The following is a 25,585-nucleotide window of genomic DNA, read 5'->3' as shown; positions in this document are numbered from 1 at the left end:
GAGTGTGAAACTCTTCCACTGGCTTCCACCAACTCCATAGACACCAATCCCAAAGTTATGATGATGTAACCTAAAGCAAATGTGGTTCAGCAATAAAAGTTCCCATTCACAAAGTCAATGGCCAGTTCATTGTGCAAAGGCTCTTGGTGAAATGATAGGTAAGTAAATACGGCCACTTCTATTTGGATGTATTAGATTCAGCCTTATCATCACCATGGTTTGGTGTTCGAGGATGAAATCTCCTTAAGACATACACTTAGTCTGCAGCATAGTAAAATGCACTTTATGTGAAGAGAAACAGAATCTGTCCACCTTTCAGAGAGATCAGTAGTGGTTATTTGGAAATGATGGTAGTAATGGATATGACTTTGCTTGCATTTCCAGACTAGCAGAGCTATCAAACACGTAGCCAGTACACTGACATTGCAACAGCAGCTGAATGTCCAGGCTGGCCAGGGTAAGGCATCCATCACAGGCTTGTCTAATCTGAAATGATTCATCTCCAACAAATGGAGATTTACTGGTTTCATATAATTGCACTAAATTAATGATATGGTGATATAAGGAGACCAGAGTCAAATAAAAGGATGTCAACTTCCAAGCAAAATATTGACTCTCAAACTTCAGCAATTGAGATTTCACCACTAAGACAATGCATCTATGCTTCCAGAAGCCACTTAGGCTATATGAGGCAATCTGGATTCAGGTGAAGATTAAAAGAATTAGAGACACACTCACAAATATCTATCTTCTCTACATACATTGCTTCAGATATTTTTGTCCATCTTTCATGTTGCCGTGAAACTCACTGCAGCTTGGATTCCATTTCTGAGTTCTCCAGCTTCAAATACTGCCTTTTAATTCTACTTAATGAATTAGATATGCTTTGGAGCTATAATAAACTTCTCCTGTGAAGATATTTTTTAAGCACTGAGTCTCGTTGCTTGCTGAGAATAAACACTGCAATCATATATTTACATAAATAATTTAAAATCCAAGAGCACAGTAGGTAATAAAAAAATATTGCCATGATAAGCCATGAAACCAGAGAATAACGCTGCTTTAATTAAAAATTACAGATACACTGCCGTAAACAACTTATTTACACATAGTTAAAAGTCTGGCTAGTGAAGATCCTGGACTTGTTGAATCCAAAAAGAGGAAAAATACTGAGACCAATCTCTTCACACAGACAAATATTAAGGACCATAACTGTGTTTAATTAAGATCTACTGTTAATAATGGATTTCAGAGAAGTGAGGTTCTTCTTTTAATTTCCCAAGGTAGTAAATGTTATTAAATTTGGCCTTTAACTTCTCATTGACATGTACACTTGAAACTTCTGATTAAAATTGCAGAGGTTGAGAAGAAGCAGCCCAAAATTAAACTCTTAAATCTGGCACAAAAATAACAATGATCCCTGATTAAGAAATCAAATTTCAGAAACTTCATTACTGTTCTATTAATAAATTGCTGGCTTATAATTAAAAAGGGGCCTGCTGGATTTCTTTCATTTCTTAATTCTAAAAAAGTTGGAAACTGTAGAGGGAATTAAATACTTTAAAAAATATATAGGTTAATGACTCTAAGAAATGTGATCCAGATTGAACAGTTTCCTTTTCTTTCTGGGAATCATCACAGCAGAATAAACATTATTTTCCACCCAAAAGAGTGTGTTCAGGAAAAAAACCTCTGGTTCTGTCTCCTCCTTCCTTTCTACAACATCCATAATCCAAAGCTCACTCCTCTCATTGCAGGCTTTTCATAGGAAATCACAGGGCATAGTTGTGAAAGTCAGCGTTAACCTAGTTTGAAATAGTTGCAATTCAGAATAAGATTAAACTTGATGCCTACGTTATTTAGCTGGTCAATTTGAGCATGAAGTTCTTTTTTCCAGGATGATGTTTCTACCTCTGCCTCGAGTTTCTTTGAAATCTTAACGTCAGTAGATCAGAGAAGAGCTGACACCAGGAAAGTTCACTGTTAATCGTGTGCAGACAAATAGCTCGAGCTCAAGGTACGTGCTTGCGAGCCTTACAAATACTCGCAGTCACAATTTATTCAGTGTAATGCTTTTTTGCCAGCCTGTTTGAGCTTTTAAATGAAATTCTTTCTCAGCCTGCAAAAACACTTCAAGCTGAAGAACAAGAAAGAAAATTGCCTCCAAAGTACAGCTGTCTTTGGGAATTTTTACAAAGTAACCCATGTTTTTCAAAGGGATAAGTAATTTGAATCTGATTCAGATATGCAGTGTTCAAAGAATAAATTCAATCTGGATGTGGACAATGACACAAACGGTTTCTATACACTATTCATAGTTCTTGAAATGCATTTATGATGTTATAGCTACTAGAGTAACTAAGTTTCCTGATTACAAACAATCATCAGCCCCTCCTACAAGTTTTATATAGAAAACTAACTAAAAATACCACTGCAGTTAGATGTATCTCAGTTGCTGTGGGTTGAAAAAGTAACATTACTATGTCTCTGTTGTTCTTCTATTTGTATCTGTCTGCACATTATGATCAGATACATACTTTGTTGGGGCTCAGGTACATTGTTCACACAGCACACACAATGCAAATCCAGTATTCATTGCTTCTTACAGACACAAAATATCACTTGCTTGTGGTCATTGTGTAATATCTTGTTTAAAAATCTGTATTAAGCCTGCTTAGCCTTTATGGTACCAGTATAACCATAGTAAGGGCTCTCATGATGATTTATAGCAGCATGGTCTGAGAACTGTGTAATTTGGTATGGATTCCCTATGAAAGTCCTGGACCTCATCCTGTTGTGTCCACAGTGAATGAAATAAGGAATCTTTGGAGCAAATCTAAAAATTAAGACCAAAATTTCATTCTATAAATAACTATATGTTGAAAACAAGCTAAGAATCATCCTTCAGATAAACTGGTATTTCAATGGCTGAACTCAAAACACTTTTCTGATAGAGAAAACCTGAAACACTCATACTCCATTAACTAGGTATTTTTGAGGTGATGCAGCTAACTGACACTTTTCATTATCTGCTTTGTCTTTTTCCTACTTCCTTGGAGATGGACACACTCACCTGCTTAATTTACCTTCTCATCATCCAAATCGAAGGCTGGCAGTCTGGCCCTTTGCAGTGGCATGCTTACCAACATTTGTTACTGATAGAGAACATCTTGGAGATCAGTCAATTTCTCTTTTTTTTAGAGAACATATGTCAAACCTTCTTCAACTAGTGCACACTCACTGCTAAATAACCCTGTGATAGTAGAGAGCTCTATGCCTGTGATACAGAGGTGTTCAGGTAAAGCTCTGAAGTTCTCACAAAGATATTGATGCCCTTTTATACATGTTGATATCTAGGGGAAATTAGACTCACAAGTAAGAATGAAAAATGAAACAGATGTAGATTTTAGCTGTAGTGCTTAACCTGCAATTCTTAGATGCTGAGAACAGCTGTAAAGTCAGTTTAGTACTGAGGAAGAAAGAGTCTGATATTTCATTTTTCAACAAATCTAAAAACAAAAGACCAGAACAAGTAGATCAAAACATAAGAGGACGGCACCACTTAATACCTAGGTTTGCTCTTTGTGACATGGCATATGTGTGGGATTATACTATCACAGCACAGAAATAATAATTTACTTTCATCTATGTGGGCAAGGCCAAGTCATAGCTAAATACAGCTTCAGCGTTTCATTGGGAAATCAGTGTTCTCAGCCCTTGAACATGGCCACAGAGTCATTATTTCACTGAAGGAGTTTATAAATGATCCTAAACTGACAAGCCATAGGTAAGAGAGAGAAATTATTTCTCTACACGTTTTCAATTTTTACACTGTCTCTGGCTCTCATGGAGGAAGAGTTTAAAAACAAGCAGGTTTAAAGTAGTTTTGGAACACTATGCAAAGCTCTGTCTGTTGCTTGTGGCACTCGATTGTTCTGCTGCAGTAATCTCAGCCTGGAGAGCTGCTGCCTTCTATCTAATGCAGTTCTTTGTTTTCCTCATATTGAATCCCTCCATTAGAGGGGGGAAAACAAAGCCACTTTTGATTATGTAGAGCCCAAACAACTTTAAATCTGTAGTGGCAGGCAAACTCTTGGGCACAAAAGCTATACTCACTGTCTGATGGGTGAAAGTTAAACAGTAGTGCACTCACCTGATAGTCTGATGCTGCAAAGTATCTGGATCAGTGGCATTTACCGTTAAAACAACACTGCCAACAGGGATGTTTTCCTGTTTTGTCACTGTCATTGGATTTGGGTGGAAAACTGGGCCTTCATTCACATCCTCAACGGTGATCTGAACTGTTGCTGTGGAACTGGGTCCATAGGCGATGTCTGGAATCAGTGGGTCTTCGTTTTCTACTTTGATTAGCAACGTGTGAAATGCAGAAATCTCATAGTCTAAAGGCTGCAAAAGATATCATAAAATCAGAATGGAAGGTGCAAAACACTGTTTCACACTTTCTTTTCCTGTATCCCATTGCAAACTTGCAGAAGAGAGAGTTTGTCTGAAAGGGACAAAAGCATTCAATGCATCTGGTACTTGAGTCAGAGTTTAGCATTAGTCACAATGCCAGTTAACAACATGTTTGAAAGATAATGAATATAATGGACTTAATGAAAGATGGAGATGTTCCTCTGTCTAGGAGCATATACTTTTTTGCCATACCTCATACACACAATTCTCACATATACAAGCTTATTTATGGTCTAATATGCATTCAGCAAACAAATCAGTCATATTTGGGAGCTATTTATGATAAGTAACGTAAGGATGCTTTCTCAGCTCCCACCTTGAAATGAAAAGCACTGCCATGGAACTACATGCCATTTGTTTTAAGGATTGAAAATGCTCTTCTGAAGTCAAACAAAAAGATTCTGGTACAGGCAGCAACCAGGGCTACTTTCTTTTCTTTTTTAAATGAGAGATGTAGGATTATCTTCACACAAAGCTAGGCAATAAATGTTCTGATTACACTGCACAAATGTGGCACCAAAGAAAGCTCTTCAGTTCATTCTGAAGCCACTGATTTCTAAGTACTTCCCTGGTATTTGCATCTGTGTTCCCTAACTGAGAACGAAACATGGCCCTTGAATTCTACCTGTATCCTCAGTGACAAACAGAACGTTGTTGTAGTCTCACTACTGGTTGTGATACTCCCTGCAAAGCTAGCTGTTGTTTAAGCACAATGGCAATATAGTTAGGAACAGGTAGATCCTTATGATTAAAGAAGTAAGATTACTGTGACAGAAGAAAGAACTATACACATTGTTTGGATATACATACTATATACTTTGAGCAACTTATCATTGCAGTGCCTTCTTTTATGCAGTAAATCCAGTGGCTGGACCTCATAGTAATAATACAGTACAACAGCAAAATGTTCTTACTTTGACAACAGAGAGCATTCCCTCATTAGTCTGGGGGTTGGTATGGATCTCAAAACTCTGCCCTGGGTTTCCATTAATAATGGTGTAGACAGCTCTCCATGCTCCAGTTGCTGGGTCGTCTCGGTCACCAACAGTTAAGTTTACTATTACACCTGTGACTCCCTCCTTTACTGTAGCTTGAAACTAGAAAACAAAAGAACATAGAGGAAACTGTTACTATTCTCAGTTAATGACCATGTACAGACAAAACATCCAAGCTAGCATTAATTATTTACCACAACAGGAGAAAGATGTAATCCTTGCCCGAAACTGAATGTTATGGGCTCTAAATAATACATTCTCATTCATGAAATATAAGGTAGCACATTACAGCTTCTGTCCATTTAATTGATAGCAGATAAGCAGCAATGTGATGAGAATCAAGCTTTGGAGGATTCTGATCTCAAGAAGACAGTTCATCTCATATCACTGGAAAAGTGAATCCTGAAAACATATACAGAGTTGCATAGGTTGCTATCAGAAAGAGAACTATACTCACAGCTAAGCAGAAGAGGAAGATGACTAATAGAGCCCATTCTTGCCCTCAGATATCCTATTATTTACAAATAATCCAGCTTTGCATTTCAGACTAATAAATTACCCTGCCCATACTAATTTTTCACTACATAGTTACCAATGCACAAAACATTTTTCACAAGAAGTGTTCTCATACTGTCTTTTGCTCAAAAAGACTCAAAAATAATTGAACCTCATGCTACCACTTTGTCTGCACAACTAAAAGTCAGAGTTATTTTCTTCTTTCAACGGAAGAGTTTTTTATGACCTTGTGAAGTTTGTTTCATTGCTGTGTTATTCAGCCAGCCAAGCCCTATGAGAACATTCTAATTTACTATCCAGACAAACAGAGTATAACATCATTCTTATTTATGTAGGGAAAACATTAGACAAACCATTGGAAAAGCTTGTAAGGGTCAGACTTAATAATACTCCTCACCTTTCAAATACTTGAGGCTGACGTGCTAAAAGCACTGTATATAAGAGTGATAAGATAATACCTGTTTTATAGGTGGATAAACCAGAATGATAACATACCTAATCCTGAGAAGTGCTGAACATCAGCAGTGCCATTATAGATCATTAGAAAAATCTTAGCATTTCTAGGGATTAAGCCTTTGAAAGTCCAAAATTACAAACTTTAATGACACAAATAGGCTTTGCTGTACGTGCATTGCTTCAAAGCTACATCACTGATGACAGTATATCACTCAAGGGCAAGGATCACCCAAGTGGCTTTGAGACCTCAATAGACTCTGTCTTTTGCTCTGTCTTAGAGACCACATGAAGTCATAACACTACAGAAGATTTAGTGAGAATACTGAATCCAGAAAATGGCATTTTATTAATATATAGATTTCAAAGTCTGGACAAATAGGTAAAATGGATTTCCTCCTAGTAAAACACAAAGCAGACCCGTGTTCAGTTATCTTTCTTCTTTCATTTCTTGCAATAGATTTGACTTACATTTCCAAACCCTTTTTCAATTTGATGGTACAATTTGACTGCATGCATTCAGCTGAAGCTGCAAATCTGATTTTATAAAAGGATGACATTAGTGATTGTCTATTTCTATCTTCTTTGATATATTTAACAAAGAATTTAAAGATTCTTTTGGTTGTGATAGTTCATATGTAACAGGTTATGATTGAGCTTTGTTTCAGGCAGATCATTAAGCTCATTTGCAGTTTAATGAATTCTAAATGATAACATAACAATATTTTTGCTTGCTTTAAAACAAATAATAAAAAAAGAAAGCTCTATTTAGAATCTTGGAAATAACAGAAGAATGATTGCCAAGATTATATTTCTTCCTGCTCAGCAAAATGCTGTCACTGGAAAGCACACTTGGGCAGCTCTTATTCTAACTGAAAATAGATGTCTCAGTCTGAGCATGTAGAAAACAAGACATCAGAACCATAAGGCCCAGAATTTTTCCCAGCAAGTGTTCAGTACCAAACAATTCCTACTTAGGTATGTAGAAAGGTGACTAGATATCAGGGAATCTAATCCTAAAGAATCTAATCCTTAGATTTGACATCTGTTCCTTATTCATATCGATCCTTCTGAAAAATCTTTTCCTTAATCCACTAGGCTGATTCAATGAAATGTTCAATACCCCCTGGATCACCTTGGGAACAGTAAGACCTGTTAGGGTAAAATATTTAAAGATTTGACTTTTATTCAGGTATACAAGTGTGAAGCCAGTGAGATAGGTTTATCACACCCCACCAGTGGCAGACTATCATGGAAAAGGCTGCCATGGTGTGCCAGTTAGTTCAAAAAACTCTGAACATCAGTTTAAGGATATCTAATTCAAGATATCTCAGCTAGGGTCAGCTTTATTCTGCATTTCTATTTTCTCCTTATTTAGGAAGGACTCTCAGCATTTTCAGTTGCGGTGAGTCAGTAGTGCAGAAAGGGCACATAGACTTTCTGGAGGTATAAAACTGCAGAGTTTCTGACACCTGCAGATCAAGGAAATGACAAAATCTACAGGCTAAGGCTGTGTCAAGACAAATAACTCCAAGTATAGTGGTACACTCATTCCTAGCACTCTTTGCATCATAGAAATAACCATATAAACATTCCGAGTATTTGAAGCTATCTGCAACGTTAGAGTAAAAGCAAGATGGAAGAAAAAGTAGAATGGTCACATCCCAGTTTTCACATGGCTGTACTATAAATGTACAATGTGAAAAGTGTAATAAAACACAGATTTATGATTGCCAAAGACAACTATCTATTATTAAATAGAGAAACCTGGAAAAATATTGTATTATCTAGAAGGTGAACTCTGCCTGTTTAGTCACAACAAGAGCAGACTTCCTAGTACTCAGAAAAAATGTTATATTCATGCTCTGTCCCTTTCAAAAACAAAAGTAAAGAAGGGAATTGAAGAACTACCAAAGTACAAAAATAAGAATTGGATTTGGAACTAAAGAAAAGGTAAGCACAGGTTCCTTATATTTCAAAATGAAAGCTTTATATTCTCAAAGCCCAGTGCTTAACCGGGAGAGGCTGATCTACCGCTCTAAAATCAAACCCCATAGTGGCTAACACAAATAATTGGAGCACAAGTTAATTGATTTTGCTCTTTTAAAATACCTGCACATCCCCTAAGCACTGCTATAAATTAAGAATAAAATAGATAGGCTCAGTACTTTATTTAAACTGTTACCATCTGAATCCATATTAAAAATACCTTAGAAGGCAAGTACCCTGCGCCAGAGCTGCATCTGGCTGCAAGAAGCTGTGTTAGTTTACTACTACTGACCATCTGAGCTAAAGTTAACTTTCTCTGTGGAGTGATGGGCCATGTTGTCATTGTGCTTATCATGAACAGAGTTTCAGGCTATGGAGGGGGGAGGTTGGGAGGAGTGACTGAGTGAATAACAACAGTCTAGAAGTTTCAGTAGTTCTGTCATATTTAGAGTTGTAAATACATAGGGGAAAAAAAGAATAACCTGACTTGATTCCTCCTTTTCTTCACCCAAAAGCTTATGAAAAAATACAGAAGGACAGACAACAGACTGATAGCAACTTAGAAGGAACAGTGAGTGAACAGCAGGCAGTAGCATACACTTAATCATCAGGTTTTTATAGACAAGTGAGACTTTTAGCATGGAACTCAAAGACATCACGGAAATATAGTGATAGGTAAAGAGTTCCTCCAAGAAAGTGAGGATGGCTTGTGAAGAAGCACAGACTTGCAAAGGTATTGAGTGAGCAACACTTGAGAAGTAGAAGTTGACCATTGAACATTCTTGTGAGAGATCCCTAAGTGATTCCACTAGGCATGGAGGTGTCTGAGTGAAAACAAACAGCTTATATTTTTTTAAAACAAAGGAGTCAGCAAAGGGATGGGGCAAACAGATGAGTAACATTCCAGACAACTGTTAGAGTACAGTCTATGTAAGAACACTCAGGGTTGCTTTGAGCAGAAGAGATCATCTCAGTTCAGAAATCAAACTGTACTCCTCCCTTCCCTGGATCTTGCAAGCCTGCTCCAAACTATGTGCAAAACTTGAGAAGATAAATGAAAAAACATGCTTCCAAGCTGGCAGGAATTTTATCTTCCCAGGTATAGGAACTTCAAGATGGTAAGTATCTGCAGAGAATAATTAGGGCTGCACCAAAGGCTAGCTAAAGGGAGAAGTGGGGAAACAAACAAATTGAACCACAGCTTAATTTTAGGAGTCCTAGTTTCGTGGTGAAGCTAGGATATAATACAACCCCTCCAAATCCTCCTCCACACTGAGCTCTGGGGCAAACTGGTGGGACACTACAGTGGCAGCTCCAAGTGAACAGCAAAATGGTTCTGGATGATTTCAAGAAAAACCAGTCTTGTCAGATTTCTGCCATGGGGCAGATACATGGAAAGATCACTTTATAAAATACTATCAGCTGAGAATCCAGGCCCTAACCCCATCTCAGCCACAAACAAAACTGTAAATGGTACCTAACCTGTGTGAGAATTGGATTCTTATCTGACAGCCTTGTTTAAAGCTTCTGTAGTAAGTGAGATTTTATTTACTGGCTTCCCAGCACAGAGGAACAAATGAACTTAACTGCATCAAAATCACCTGAATGTTTACTGTCCAGCAACAGCATGAGCATGCAGTAATAACCTTGATATCTTTATGAAGCCACAAAAAGACTCTCTCAGAGTGGGGTGCCAATATACCCAACTTCGAGAACTGCCACAAGCAGCAAACGCAATGCAAGACAAACGTGTCTGGGGTTGGTGATCACTACCTTATGGCTCATTAAAATTCTGCATGCTGTGATTCCCTGTCAAGAACAAACAAATTAAAACTGTGTTGTCAGTTTGCATTTATCAGGGTGATACTCCAGTTGAGAGTGTTCTGCACTACTATCATGTGTTTGTTTCCTCATCTATATATCACAAAAGATGAAAAATAATGGGATCTATTAATTCACACATCTCTATTAGAAATTCCTCAGGGAAACCTTATTATTGTATTTCTCCTTCTCTACTAAAATTCACAGCTTTTACAACCATAGTTTGTTTACCTCCTTTCTTGAAAACGTGAAGACAAGCTTATACAAACTCTTGCACACTGCTTGCTCTTTGTGTCTCTCACTTTGCACTCTGTACCTGTAATCCTGAATGGCCAACATTCACTCGATAAGGAAACAATGTATTTTCCATAGCTCCATATGTGGAATATCTCCAAGGACAAAGACATTTTCAGAGTGATCACAAAGGTCTGCATAGCCAAGTAATCAAGAATAAGAATCTCGTAAATGTAAGTAACAGACATTTCCAGGGGAATTCACTGGGACACAAAGCTAACAATAAACCAAGCAATCTGATGCTTGGGGCTCATCAGAGTTCACAAGCCAGGCAGGTGAAGTACTAGGTGGAAATGTTTAACATAACATCTGTGCATTGAACAAAGTGATCCTGATGATCCTTCAGTCACTTTTCTACTCAGCATGCTGACCAAACATGCTGGACTGCTACCAGGAGTGTCTGGAGGACTGTAAAACAGGAGACCTGATCAGTACAGTTTATACTGATCTGTCCACATGAGCTGCTAATTGCCAATTTTGTGGTCAAAGCAAACTTTACTTTGGCATTAGACTCTCCCTAATCACTTCTACAGATTTTGCAGCTAGTTTCCCTCTTAAAACTCTGCATAGCCTTTACTATATGGACACAAATATTTCGCTGCAGAGGGAGGTGTATTAATGTAATGGATTAAGTTGATGCAGGCTGCATGTGAACCTGCAGCCTGCAGTATAAAGCACTTTGAAAGCCATTTAAGTGAAAGACACTATGTAAATATAAAGCATTATCATACCATGAGAAGGATTTGATGCTGTAAACTAGATGCAAAACACAAATTAAAGCTATGAGTCACCTGAACAGATTTAGTAATTGTCTTTGCCTTACTGCCATAATGCTGGCTCTTAGGCACTGTATTATTTCTTAACTTAAAGTGTTTCTTTCAGCTTATTCTATATTTTCCTAACTACATAATATTCTTCCATCTCCCTAGTGAAATTATGGAAAGAATTCAATTGTAGCTTAGACAAAAAATCTTTCTGAATCTATGAAATTGACCGTAATCATTTTGGATGCATTTTCACTTTTTTACTTTCGAATGATTTTCTGAGCTTATGTGTTGTAAAATGCCTTGTGATCTTTCAAGGTCCTCACCACTTACTTTACAAAATAAAACTACTGCTCAAGACTGAATGAATATTTTTTTCCCCAATATATGCTGCTGCCTGCAACAAATAACAAATCCAAAAGATTACTTAGCTAAATGGAAAGCCAAATATTAAATACTGCTCTTTGTAACATGGCCACAATTTCTGTAGGCTCTATAATTCTGTGCCTTTTTACTGAAAACCACAAAGATTCTTAGTATCACTGATATAAATCATGAATGATCAAAAAAAGAGGCAAGATTCAAGATGACTTTGGTTGCTCATCAGTCTGTTTGGAAAAGTACTACTAAGGAGTACTAGTAATTCAACAGAGAAAGTCTCAATCAGGTTATTTCCCTATGCTCCAGATACAAGTCCCTCTGTGAAAAGTTTTCCATTGTGATGAAGCCATACAATCTCTAGGATTCAGTGAGACCACTTCAAGAACTCTTTGGGTATTAGGAGTCATGATAGTCAAGTAAGGCAGGGATGGAATGTTTAGGTTATTATCAACCAGGACTTCCAAGTCTCTCCACAGAATTGCTCTCCAATGGGTCAACCCTCAGATAGTCCTATCACAAAACCCACAAATGCTTCTCTACATGGAAAGAAGACAGCAAAAGGTCACTATAATATTTATTATATTTAATGTGATATTGAGAAAAAAAGAATCAACAAAGAAATAATGATTTCAATTTCTTATCTATCAGAAATTCTTTGTCTCTAGGTAGAACAAACTTTATGCTTAAAAAAACAGTTTCACAGATGATCAGACCAAGCTTGAGAGAGCAAACTACACCTATTCACCTGTTACAGTATCAGGTTGCCTAGGGACCAGGGAGATACTTGCTTTTACATTTATGAGACTGCTTGTGCTGTATTCACCCAACCCAACTATATATTATTTCTTCCTCAGTGCACTTCCCATCAAGAGCAGTGTTAAGCCTATCTTCTTTCTAAGATGCTGGATATCTCCTTTAAATAGAATGAACTTTAAATAGAATAGACTTAGCTGGATTTTTCTTTCTTTTTCATCCTCTGCATTTTAGGAGCAGAAAGGTTTTACAGGCTTTTCTCCCCACCAATCCACACAGTTCTCACTTATGCTAATGGTAGTCACGAGGGAAGGTAAGGATGTCTTGTTAAATGCTCCTCTTTCATTTCTAGCAGAGACTTTTTCATACCCAGACCAACTTTTCTCATGCTGGAGATTAACATCTGAAAGAATGTGGTTGAGCTTACTGATACTGCCTTAATAATAGAAAAAGTGTGGAAGGCACCTACCCATACCACCAAGAATTTCTGCAAACTCTCCAGGCCCAGTTACAGCTGGGATGCATTTGCTCCATGGATCAGAACTGTAAGCAACAAATTCCTTCTACTGATTCCCCGACTTTCACATTGTTGGAGTTTATCTGACATGGAATCAGTTCAGAAAAATTGTCCTCTTTAAATGTTGAAGTTGCTACCTGGCTCATTTGGGGTCCTTAACAGCAGGACAGATGAATTCAGTCCTCTCTGAACATCAACATTCTAGATAAAAAGGGAATTTTATCAGAGGAGAAAAACTGTTTTGGTAGCACTAACTATAACATGCATATGCAAAGACTCATTAATTTGCTAGAAACTCTTAACAGATTTAGAAGAATGAAGCAGAAACTACTCTAGAGTCCTAGAGGCTTTAGTCTCCTCCCAGGTATAAACAAATGCAATGTGACTTCTGTGCTGATGAGGAGAGAGCTGAGCAGTGAGAAGAGTTTCAGTAGATGAAAGATACTGATGATACTTAAGTTACTATGTTTATATTTAGGAAAAGAAGAGATTTTGTGACTTCTCTTTAGAAAAGCAACTTCTAGGAGAAAAAAAAAAAGGAAACTAATGGAGAAGTTCTTTATTTTTTTAAAGAGAATACTTTCTTCTAAATCAAAGAACAAACATTTCCTTGATAAAATTCTAGAGGGATCTTGTTCATCTATAAAACTACTACTACAGTTACAACTCAATGTTATATGAAACTCTAATTTCTTGATTTATTACATGTTTACTAGCAGAAATTTATCCACTCCCATATTCAATTATTTGAGGACTTAGCAATGGATAGGGTGTTCCTGAGCATACTCAAACATGCCCTTAGAACCAGCATAACAACTGTGCACAGATTTGATGGAAAAATCAAATGCCAAGAAATTCATTTTGATAAGGGTTTATACATGTCATAGTGTGGAAAAAGAAACCAACCAAAGAATCCTTTAGTGACACAGTTATTACTCAGGAAATCAATATCTATGATAAGCTCAACCATGATGTAACCTGTTCTGGAAGTGATCTTTCTGGGTGCTTCTCCTGCCTTAGATGAACACCAAATAGAAAAGGCATTCAATTATTTGAATGCACATAGTCTAACTGAAATGAATTCTGTAATGCTGTTGGCTTTTTAAAACATTTGGTCATACACGTTTTGAATTGTCATTTCCAGTGACTTGGCATCAATGGTAACAACTTTAAGTTGAGCACAATTTTCTCAAGAAGCACCAATTCTAGATTTAAAGAATCTAAGAGATAAAAATACTATTAAATTCTTTTCCACTCAGCTCCAATCATTATTTGTTCTCTGTTTAAAATTCCAATGTTGATTAGCTCTCAGCTGTGTATAAATAAGGAAATAATAAATTAGTCTATGAAGCTCATATATAGACACCATCTTCATTGCAACTGTCACAATGTTTTGGAATTTAGTTCAAGACTAGGTTTAAAGTGTAGGTTATATACAATTTGATTATTAAATAGTAGATGGAATTGAATCATAATTTAGCAGTATTTCCAAACAAGATTACACTAAGGAAATCAACAATTAACATGGGGCTTGTCAAATCCTTTACATGCTTTTCAGAACATCATGAAAATTCTCTGTTTTAGTATTTTAAACAAGCAAGACTGAGTTGTCCAGGTTAAGAAGGTAAAGAAGTCAAAACGTCTTTGCAGAGAGGTGGAAAGTACAATGTAAATGAGACTTTCTCCGTGGCAGAAACTTTGGGCTCTTTGATAAGAAGTATATGCATCCAAATGAGAAACCTTGGTTTTTCTGCCCTGAGAGGACATTGCTTCCAAAGAATGCAGTTATTCACTGTGCCAGTTTACAGCTGATCATGACCCATGCTGCCAACAACAGATGTTTTGATAGTGGTTAAGCTTCCTCACACGGTCTTTGGTGAGCAGTGCCTAGCAGCACCATTCGAAGCATTCAAAGCAACTTGTATCTCTAGAATATTTTAGCAATGAATTTCATCAATTCCCCAAACTTCTGGCATTTTAGGTTGTGCCAGCTGATGAGGATGAGATGCCCTAGATTTACAAGTCCCTCCAGCTGAGAGCTGTCTGAAGTTAGCCCAGTTTGAAAACTCTTTTTTGGAAGCAGATAAGAACTCTGAAAGGTTTCACACTGCTCCAGTGGAGGCAGGAGCTGCAGATGGAAGTTCACAGGCAGTATTATCTACAGTGATACAGAATTTGTCTGAATTTTTAAAATGAAATCTCTAGCCAGCATTTTGTTTTCTGTGGAAAACTGGGTGGGGAAAGGAGAATTTGGACTGTGTGCTCCATATCCATCTGAACCCAGTAAGTCTTCCAAGTGTGACAATAAAGTGACGAATGAAGTCTACTGCATGTAGTTTCTTCTATTAGATATAACATTATCCTTTTCTCTAGCCTATATCTGTCTGTACAACATTCACTGAGCACAAATATTACTACTATATAAAAAAAAAGCTATGACACTAGAAGAATCAGAGATCATAGATATAAGTGAACTTGTACGATTAATGATCTCTACTTCTCTGTTTCCCTCCCATAGCAGAAAAGTCCTCATCGTATCTTGAGCATCCACGTAAGCACAGAGCTCTCATTACCCTAATAAGGAACAATGAGATCCTGTCATGTCCAACCTTTTTAGCCTCTATTAGACTCTTTTCCCAAGGTCAAGAAAAAATAATAATAGAAATAAATGCAACCTATTTGACTGATGACTATGGAGGGATCTGAGCCTGTACAGCACTGTGATGGAAGGCTTGAAAAGGCATGTTGAGAAGAGTTCACTTGCAGCTGGGGTGGCCTGCTTTGAAAACACGTGGGATTTAAGCATATATTGAGACATACATTGCTGACTGGTGAGTGAAGCACTGAGTAACAGATGTATGGTTTGGCATTGCACAGATGTGGGAAAGGTCAGGAACAAAGCAAAGGGAGGCTACATGGATTTATTGCTTTCTGCTTTAAGGACACCCACGGTCTCCATCTCCCACTGCCCAGCTCCTTTTCTCAATGCTCATTTCATCTTTTCTCAAAAGAAGAATATTTGTAATAAAAGAAAATGAAACATTCCTTTTTTAAGTGCCCATTTATGTTCTTATTTCCTGTCTAGAATATCTCAGAGGGAACATTCAGGGTCCTTTCATTTTCTCACCTGTAATTTATGTTTTTCTAACCATACATTCACTGTACACAGCATCTTCAACACAAGCATTGCTGCAGCCTCAGCTGGATATGTTTTGCTGTAAACAGATAAGTATCCATTCAATCCTTTTTACTGATAAGGAGGATAAAGAATGAACTAAGAGTTTTTACATGTGCTGATACTGAATTCTCTCTAAGCTACATGCAGTCCATGAACAAACACAAATTTGATGGCAGTGCTCCTCAGTTTATGTGTTCGAGCACCAAGAATTAGGAGGGAGGTCAAGACAGGCCAAGGCACTACACCTTTGTTTTGGACAGAAAGATGTTCATGCACACCAGGAAGCATATGTGCAGTGAATTAAGCTTGACAGACCTGCCTTGTGTGGGCTGCAGAGGTTACCTGAGTGGGAACAGTAAATGTGGCCAATCTCAGTGGCATATAATGGTTATTGTGCCTGTGAAGACCATCACTGTAACATGCTGATGGAAGGTGGGGAGCAATACGCTCAGCATAAATGAACTCCATGGTCAGCATGGCTGGGAGCAGAAAGTCCAATGCACCTAGCAACAATTAATCACTAGAGCTGACTCCTGCTGGGCTACTCAGAATTCACTGGATTCCCTTCATCCTGGTCACAACTAATGTTGTGGTGTGCCTGGAAATCCTTGAATAGCAGCTTAAGATCTCCTGTTCTAAGCAGATCAAATTTCTAACGTGGTTCCCAGGAAATACAGGTGACATTAACAACATAAATAAGCATTTGGTATCATCATTGGTTTATATCAAAAAAGCTTTTCCACACAGTTGAATGCTTATTGAATCGGGATATGTATGAAGAACATTAGTTTATTAAGCAACTATATTGTTCCTCTCTCCTAAGACTGCTTCACCTTCTTTTACAGCACTTTCTATATAATATGCTAATACATCAGCATCAAAATTGCCACACTGAACTCTTCCCAAGGAGAACAGGCAAGTACACTAGCAATTAATTGGATCCTAATGCACATTTCTAGGTACAGATTTTTCAACTGAGCTTGCCAGTTCTGAGGGAAATCATTTTAAAGGACAATAAATACCACTTTATTTCTACACACAGCAGTATGATATACTGTAAGCAGCCACTCTTTCTCCCCTTGGAAAGGAGAAAAATGCTGTGCTTGCAGGTAGCTTGAAACATCTACTATTTCTTGCTTCTGAGTAAGCTCATAATTAGAGAAGAAACATGAGGAACAATTTCAATGGAGCTGCAAACTCCAGCAGGAGGAAAAAAAAAATCTATTTGAGGTTAGAACAAAATCTTTTTTAATCTGGCTAATACTACTTTTGTGCTGATGCTGATCATTATCTTTATCACTAAACTGTGGGACATTCCAAAGAGTTGACATCTGGCTTCACTTACTAGAAAAGCAATCACTTTCAAATATTCTACTTGGTGATTAATATGTAGATCCCTAATTTTTAGTGAATTGAACCGTGTTGTATCAATTTGGTGGTCTTTAGGATTTATAATCAAACCCTGATGACATCTGATTAATGTCAGCACAGGCTCCCTGAACCTTACAATATTCTTGTTCCTTTGGAGCTCAGATCACAGCAGGCTGATTACCCCCCTGATTATCCTGAGTAACTGAGGTCAGAGGTTAGCTAGCACCACAGAACACATTTAATTCAATCAATTCAGTTAGTGAAGCAGTTGGGGAAAAAATTATTCCAATTGCTGTAACACTGCATTAGAAAATTTCCTCAGGATTTCTGTGCTCCCACTGATGAGCATTTTTGCTTAATTTCCAATTTGATATTCTGCTGGGGTTTGCATCTTCAATTACTTGTGATATTTTCACTCATAAAGTCAGGGGCATTGAGCTTGGAGGAGGAGAGGAAAACCAGAGGAAGAAGAGCTGCCTGCATTAATCTGTGTCAGAACCCTTACCCACAGACACCCACTTTCATAACTGTTGTGATTTTCCTGGCTACACACTCTAGTGGTGGCTCAGAAAAGTCCTCTTGGTTCTCTCCATTTGTCTCTTTTTCCACTGCCAGATTTTAGCTCTTTTACTTCTGGTGGATTTTTAATCTTGTTCTGCTGAGTACAGCTTCATTTTTCTCATAAGCAAAGAGACTGATCCCTGGTGATACACTGCAGTTCTGCATTCAGACAGCCCAGCAGCCTTATGTGTGCTCAGATGGAGTTTGGGGGAGCTCATTAAAGATACTGGTGCTGTATTTCAGTCACCTGAAGCAGCAAGAACTATGGCTGAGATTAAATATAAAAAAGGACCTCTTACTATTCCCTGAAAACCTCAAGGCACTTCTCACATGAATACAAATACCTAGCAGCTCGTTGTGACTCCTGCTAGTTGGCTTTGCATCATATATAACAAATCTGAGTCTGCTGATATACAGATAATCTTTGAGTCCTGAGGCTACTGTCACAGACTGACTCTGCCTTCTGACCCAGGCTGGTTACTACAGTGGACTAATGATGATGGAGAGCTTTGATTACACTTCAAAATGATTCACTGCACATCACTCACTCCCACATCAGTCAAGATATGGGGCCACAGTTGAGCAAAGTCCACACCAGCCACGATACTTAAACTTCTCTCTTGCTATGTATGGGGCTTAAGTACTGTCCCAAGTGTTATGTGCCAACTACAGCTTAGAAAACACTGATGCAGTAGCTACCTGGCTCTGTAATACAGTATTGTCACTGCTAGTAAGAGAGCACCTTTTGAGTTTTCAAGACCTCAAACTTCAGGATGGAGGTTTGTCAGGCTTGCTCTGCCTGCAGCTTTGTTTTATTTGTTTTCTCTGTAACAGTATTTGGTTAATTTATTTTTACTCTTTTATAATTGTACAATACCACCAAAGTTTCACAAGTCTTACACAATGGTGTAGTACAGAGAAACAGCAGCCTTCCAAGGTAAAAGAGGCCTTGAGACGTGGACACAGGCTGCAGCACACAGAAGTACAGTCACGGGATGACAAGACATGATGCACAGAGTTGGCACTGGAGACTCCATGGCTCTAAACAAGTCACCAATGTTTGGTGAAAGAAATTCAGACCTGGAGCTGGACAAAACTGATTTCAGAGCCAACAAAGAAAAAATAGCTAGCAAATGTAAAAGACAACATATTTAGTAGATTTGGATCAGACCGATGAAGAAAGAGCAACCTGAAAAAGTACGTTAGCAAATACATAAAAATGACTCAAATAATCCCAAAGGGAGGGAGAAAGAATAATCAAAATGAGCATCACACTTGTCCTGGCAAAGGACTCCAAATGTTGACAGCTTCCTATAGCACACCTGACACAAAGACTACAGTGAAACCACCAACTTTGTGACCCAGAGGAAGCAGGAAACAGTGAGAAGAACAGCAGGAGAGCGCTAGAAGCTGAGGGATGTGTACAACAATTTTATCACTTCCATTATCATTACTGATTTTTTACTGAATAGAATTCCTTTTTTCTCCCCAGTAATTCAATCTGGATTAATAATGCCTCTGGGATTAGGATGGACTTGGATTAGTTTTCAATTTTGCCAACAATAAATTCTTGGCTTTATGTGTAAGGTGAGCTTTCCCTTTGCTCATTAACAAGCTTTTGAGTGTAACAATATAACACCAGGGTTAGCCATTATTCGCAATGCTTCATTAGATACTAAAGCAACTTTCCTGCTAGTAATGGAAACAAAGTCTCACACCTCCATTTTCCCTGCAAATAGCAGAAAGTGGCAATTTAATCTTCTGCTTGCCCACTGAGAGGAACCATTTTCTCTGTGCTCCTTTGGGGTTCTTTTGGAATGAAAAGTGCTATATGGTTATGAAACGTTCTCTTAATGAAACTCTTGCTGAACTAACCGGAATTGATGAATCACATCCGAAAGCCCCTGTGTACATTTGCCCACGGCACAAAGTCTTACACAGCTGTCAGACTCCCTTACCTTCAGAGAAACCTAAAATAGGAACTGCAAAAGATAATTGCAGGTGGGAAGTTACGTGTATTAGCAGAGGGACGTGGAGAAGATCTCAGTGTGCCTAAACAGGACATAAAGCTCCCTACCCGGTGCTTACAGACTCTCATATGTGTATGAGATATCCTCAGCCTGTTCTGTAACAAAATCCAAAACAAATAAAAAGGAAACAGCCAAATGATATAAACAAATTCTCCATATTAAACACACAAACACATGTACAGAAGGAAACAAACAGCAGCAAAACCCCATCACATCAAAATGCTCAAAATATATACAGTCTTCTCCTACTGGGGTGAGGATGAAAGAAGAAGAAACCACATACAGCAGATGTTAGTTTTGTCACTTACTCTGCTACTGGAAAACAACCATGGACAATAAAGGCAATTTAATGTTGCAAAATCATCAAAACTGTGTTGAGATGTGTAAGAAGTAGTACTGTGTGCAAGAGAGAACCAGGAATTCTTCCATCTGCTCAGCGCTGGGGAGCCCCAGCTGTATTATAGCACCTGATTTCTGCCCACAGCGTGAAAGGCAAAGAGCAGTTGGAGAGGCAGATGTCTAAAGCTCATGGCCTTGAACAAATCTGTACAGAAAATGTACACAAGGATGTTGTAGATAAAATAAATTGTCTATGTGTCACCTTCACAGTGGCCAAAGCCAAGAAGACAAGAGCTTCAGTGAAGACAAGGAAAATTCTTATCAGAGATGAGGCAAAACTTACAACTAGCAGGGTAGTTGAAGTACTGTTTGGAGTACTGGGAGATCACAGAGACTGTATCCTCAAAGCTCTTGAAGGAAAAACAAGCAGATACTGAAAATTATACAAAAAGGTGGGAAGGACTTGAGGATATCTGGAGAACCCTTTCCCTGTAGATTTCATGATAAGCCCAAATCCAAGAATCTATACAGAACAGAAAGGGGAGCTAAACATACCTGTATGCTTTTTAATCAACTTTGAGATCCATGGTGCTCATTCACTTCCATGAAGCTCATTGTATTTCCAAATTCTTTTCTGTGCCCCCCAAAAAGTGATAGGAAGGATTTCCCCAGCTGACATACTAGTCTCAAGTTCCCCATCATATAACATTTCTTTATGCTGGATTTGGTGATGACAGCTAGAGATCCAGGATGTAGCTATGAAGTCTCATTTGCCCTTCCTACTGCAACTGAAAGAAGAAAACAATGCCTCTGGCATTTGCTTTTCTGCCTAGTCATATTCGCTTTTTGCCATCAAAATGTAATAAAAGAGGAGAGGGAAATAATTATGATCTCAGGTTGGGGAAGGATTAAAACAGAGAAAGAACTGTAGAACTAGATACCCAAATTTAGTTGTTTTGAGCCTCTCTACAATGTGGTCACTATAAAAAAAAATACCTGCTCCTTTTACAACCCCTCTGTTCTTACTAGTGAATTAACAACTCTTTCCTGGCAGTCCCACAGGGATAAACTGCTCCTGACACTGCAGAGATGCCTGAAGAAAATCACACTTCTTTTTACAGATCTCAACCATTACTTCATCATTTTCCTGAATTGTCTGGCAAAGAGGTATTTAAAGGCTTGCATTTAAATTCCAGAGCAGCCATGAAATGAAGAAAGCAGATTGATTCACATTCTGTTCCACTACTCTCTTTGCCAAAGTGGTTTTTATCAGAGAAAAAAAAAATAACTAAAAAACCATAATCTGAGCCTGAGAATTCTGTTGTCAACTTCAAAATCATTGAAAATTTTACGGCTTCCTTACAATATAAACCCTTAGAAATAGGGTTTACAGAAAAAAATGCTACCAGAAGCCCTAGGGCATATTATCCATTCGTTCCTCACATAGAATTAGTGCAAAATATCACCCTTACATTGCCCAGAAAGCTTGCCAACAAAAGAGAATGGCGATAGGCTGAGAGCACACTGTCTGGAGGTTTTCTACTCATTTTTTTCCATGGCAACGTGTCTGTTTCATGTGCTTTTAAGCCTCCATAATTTTATTCCATCTAATGCCTTCATTGTCTTGTTTTGTTTATCACTTCCAGGGAGCACCTGCCATGCTCCTAGGCTGCCACAAGACAAATAAAACACAGCTTCATCAGTGGTTGGGGCCAGCTGATGTGTTCCTTAGCTGCAAATTTCACTACAGTAACACCCAACCTTCTCACCTCTCCCACGTATCAGACATTATTTGTCCCTTGTTTTTTCCCAACTTGTTGCTAAGAAATTGCATAGCCTCCACTAGCATTGTAAATGCCACCCAGAAAGATTAATGCAGCTGCGTGCCACCACATTCTGTCAGAGAGAACTGATAGTGTCCTCAGAGTCAACCTGCCAATCTTCAACAGAGATGGTAAGGGAGTTTTCCAATTGGATCCTGGGTGTTCCAGTGCCTAGGTTTTGCTGAATAGCCTTGAAGAGATGGGATTTAAATTGTATTGAGGATATTAGTCTAAAGTGAATGGAGTGGAGAGTATACTTCTCATTTATATCCCTAGAGTGATAAATGTGAGAGTGTAATTTTTTTCTCTTTCTGAGGCAAAGAAAATGGGAAACCAACATGGATTTCAGACACATGAGAAATAGCTTATGAATTTAGATGATAGTTCAGCAGAAATAAATTGTACATTTGTTCATTCATTTTAATAAAGCAGGGAAATGACACACTGCTGGAGCCCTTTGAGAATGCTGGTATTTTTAAATGATGATCCTACAATAGTGGCATTAACATTTGTAATGCTGCCCATACTTCATGAATTTAAGAAAAATAAATGTATGGAATAAATGAGCTTCGACCTATAATCTGGACTCTGGGCATTTCAAAGTGAATAAGATGCTTCCCGGACACTTACAAATTAGTCCAGGAATGATGTTACGGTAGCTTTACTATGTACCACCAACAGCCCTCTGTGTAAGTGTTGACAAACTATGTGTATTATTTCTGAATAAATAATTCAGGTGTGTAACAGGTAGCTGAATGCATTTATTTCTGCTGACTGGTACCTCGTGTTTTTGCATTATGGGCAGTTACAGTCTAATACTTCCCTTGGAATGTAATCTTGTAAAGAATCAAACTAAACACTTCTCTTGGCTGTACATATGCATGGAAAAGTACTACCTTCTGCTGAATTCAGGTAGGAATTTACCTTCCTCTTGCATTTCCCATAACACAAAAAAAGAGACATGGAAAAAGTTATGAGCTGAATACAACTGCTTCATTTTTTGTTTCAACATTTCCCCCAAAGATGACATACCCATTTGAGAAACAAACAAGTGAGACTGCAGGGGATGTCACATTTTAAAAGCTTACATTTTGATTTTCCAATATTATCACCTTGGGAAATAATAAATTAATAGTTCAATAATAGCTGTCATGTTTCCTTTAAAAGCACAATTAGTAAGATCATTAAAATTCCCTTTTAATCGATTGCATTAAAGCAATTGCTACTATAGAGAATCTAAACCGATTAGTTGCTCACGTGTTGCCTCATTGATCAACTGACTTAATCCCCATTTAAGAAAAGGGAAAACAGGCAACTCTGACATCCTCAAAAGGTGAAGTTCAGCTGAAGTCAGATGTCAGAATCTGAGACCTTCTTGTTTCTCACTAACATGCCAAATGAGTCAAGAGTGTATTTATTTAATATAAACAATCTAGCTAAAGCAAAGACTTCACAAAGGCTATGCTGGAACCCAATATTACTAAAAGATGTCTCTTACTGCTAACATCTACATCTATATCTACCAGCATGTGAATGTGTTCATGTGCTCTGCATTGCTCACTCCAGTTCCAGCAGGCAGTCCAAAAACAATCTCAACAGGCAGTCTAGGTAAACAAGACTTATTGTAATTTGGTTCTCCCGTGAATACAGAAGAATTGAAGAAAAGAAATACCTCTGGGACACAGAAGACCCGTAGGCAAACACTTACCATTGACAGACACTGTACAGATTTATTGATTGAAACTGCATTTTAATCATATGGCTGGAGGAAAGAAAACAGTTCCTAGAGACTGGCAGCCAGCCTCAGCATGGGGCATGATAAAACTGTTTCTGCCATTAATATAAGGCAGTGGCTATGTTAGAGTGAAAGGACATTAAAGAGTTCAACATCTGCAGGCAAAGTTGAATTTATTTACTCGTGCCTTCAATTATTATTTAAGATGGAAAACTTGAAAAGGTCAGTGCTGCTAACTTAGAAAGCATGCCCTTCATTTGTCTTCAAACATAAACTTTTTACTTAGCTGAGTTCAACACTGAATCAATTAATCAGTTACAGTGTTCTGTGTTTCCAAATGCTAGCTGTGTTACTTTCAAATAGACAAGGAAAACCAACCCAAACTTCAGTTTTGTTTTAATCCATATTAGAAAATGCATTTTTAGGACAATGAAGCACCTGGTCCTCAGTTTAGGTAGGTAAACATCTGTGGAGTTGTTTTCCTATGTATATAAATATGCATGTGTGTAAAATCCATCTTTACATTGTAGTCTAATCCTGCATTCACATCTCCATGAAGCATTCTGTTTGGATGGGAGCCACAGTTTGGATATGGGCAGCTAAGAATATCAATTCTATAGACAAATCTTTTTCCTTGATAGTTCTTCAGCCAAAGACAACTGTTGGCTGAGGCTTATTTAGGAGGATTGATTTTTCTTACACGTCTTTTGAAAGTTTCTCACATAACTCCTTAGGTTTTTCAAACTTTTTTGAACTAAAAGATAGCTTCCAATCCTTTAAACTTGTTGAGAACAGCAGCATTCTCTTTACCATCAGTCTTATAAATGAAGAAAAATCATTGATCTAAGAACACCTGACAGCACTACATAACGTATGGGCACGGCTGGCCTCAGTGACTGAGGGTGGTCGAAACAAATGAGGTGAGGAGGAGGAAATAAGGCATAACAGAAAAAATGAGATGACGTGGAGAAGCAGACAGTGATGGTACTCAACCTATAGAAGGCAGGCAAGGAGTGTGCATGGATGTTTGTGAATCATAGCAAACAGTCACGAAAACAGAAAGGTGGTTGCCAAGAGAAGCAGGCAGGGAGGGGATGATGAAGAGTTCACTGGGAGACAGCATCAAGGAATGGGAAAATCACGAAGACAGAAGAGCATCACAGGATGACAAAGATCAAAACACAATTTTTTATGAGACACTAGAAGATTTTTTTTCAAAGGATAGGGAGAAAAGTGATGAACAGAGAGAAAGGGGATGTCCCACTCGGCAGTGGATACGTCATTGAAATTAATCTTGGTAGATATGAAGTGGGAACTGGAAACAGGAGTAGACAGGCATTTAAGGAATGTTAGATGTTCAACTCTGAGAGGCAAATGACAGACTCCAGGATTTGGAGAGGAAGGAAAAATAAATCTTAAGTATTAAAATTCAACAAAGACTCCTCAGGAGCTGCTGATTAAACAGTAGGTTTGAAAGGGAGAAAAATCCCGAAATAGAAGAGTTTTCTGTTTGGTTGGTTGGTCTGAAGGGTTTTGTTTTTAAAAAGGAGAACGATGATGCAGGCAGAAGGGATTTTGAAGGATGATGC

At 38.0% G+C, this 25,585-nt stretch overlaps 1 protein-coding gene across 2 annotated transcripts in view; it reads right to left on the bottom strand.

Annotated features, from left to right (window-relative positions):
- CDH13 (cadherin 13) overlaps positions 1-25,585 on the bottom strand; it is a 454,402-nt gene that overhangs the window by 54,445 nt on the left and 374,372 nt on the right. For both annotated transcript variants that reach the window (XM_062007637.1, XM_062007636.1), the window contains exons 9-10: positions 5,391-5,573; positions 4,154-4,407 (exon numbers count right to left, since the gene is read on the bottom strand). In XM_062007637.1, the coding sequence (XP_061863621.1) occupies positions 4,154-4,407; positions 5,391-5,573 (437 nt within the window). The remainder of the gene's footprint in view (positions 1-4,153; positions 4,408-5,390; positions 5,574-25,585) is intronic.

Source organism: Colius striatus, chromosome 14 (assembly GCF_028858725.1).
Source record: "Colius striatus isolate bColStr4 chromosome 14, bColStr4.1.hap1, whole genome shotgun sequence".
Taxonomy (NCBI): Eukaryota; Metazoa; Chordata; class Aves; order Coliiformes; family Coliidae; genus Colius; species Colius striatus.
This window is presented reverse-complemented; position numbering and strand designations above follow the sequence as displayed.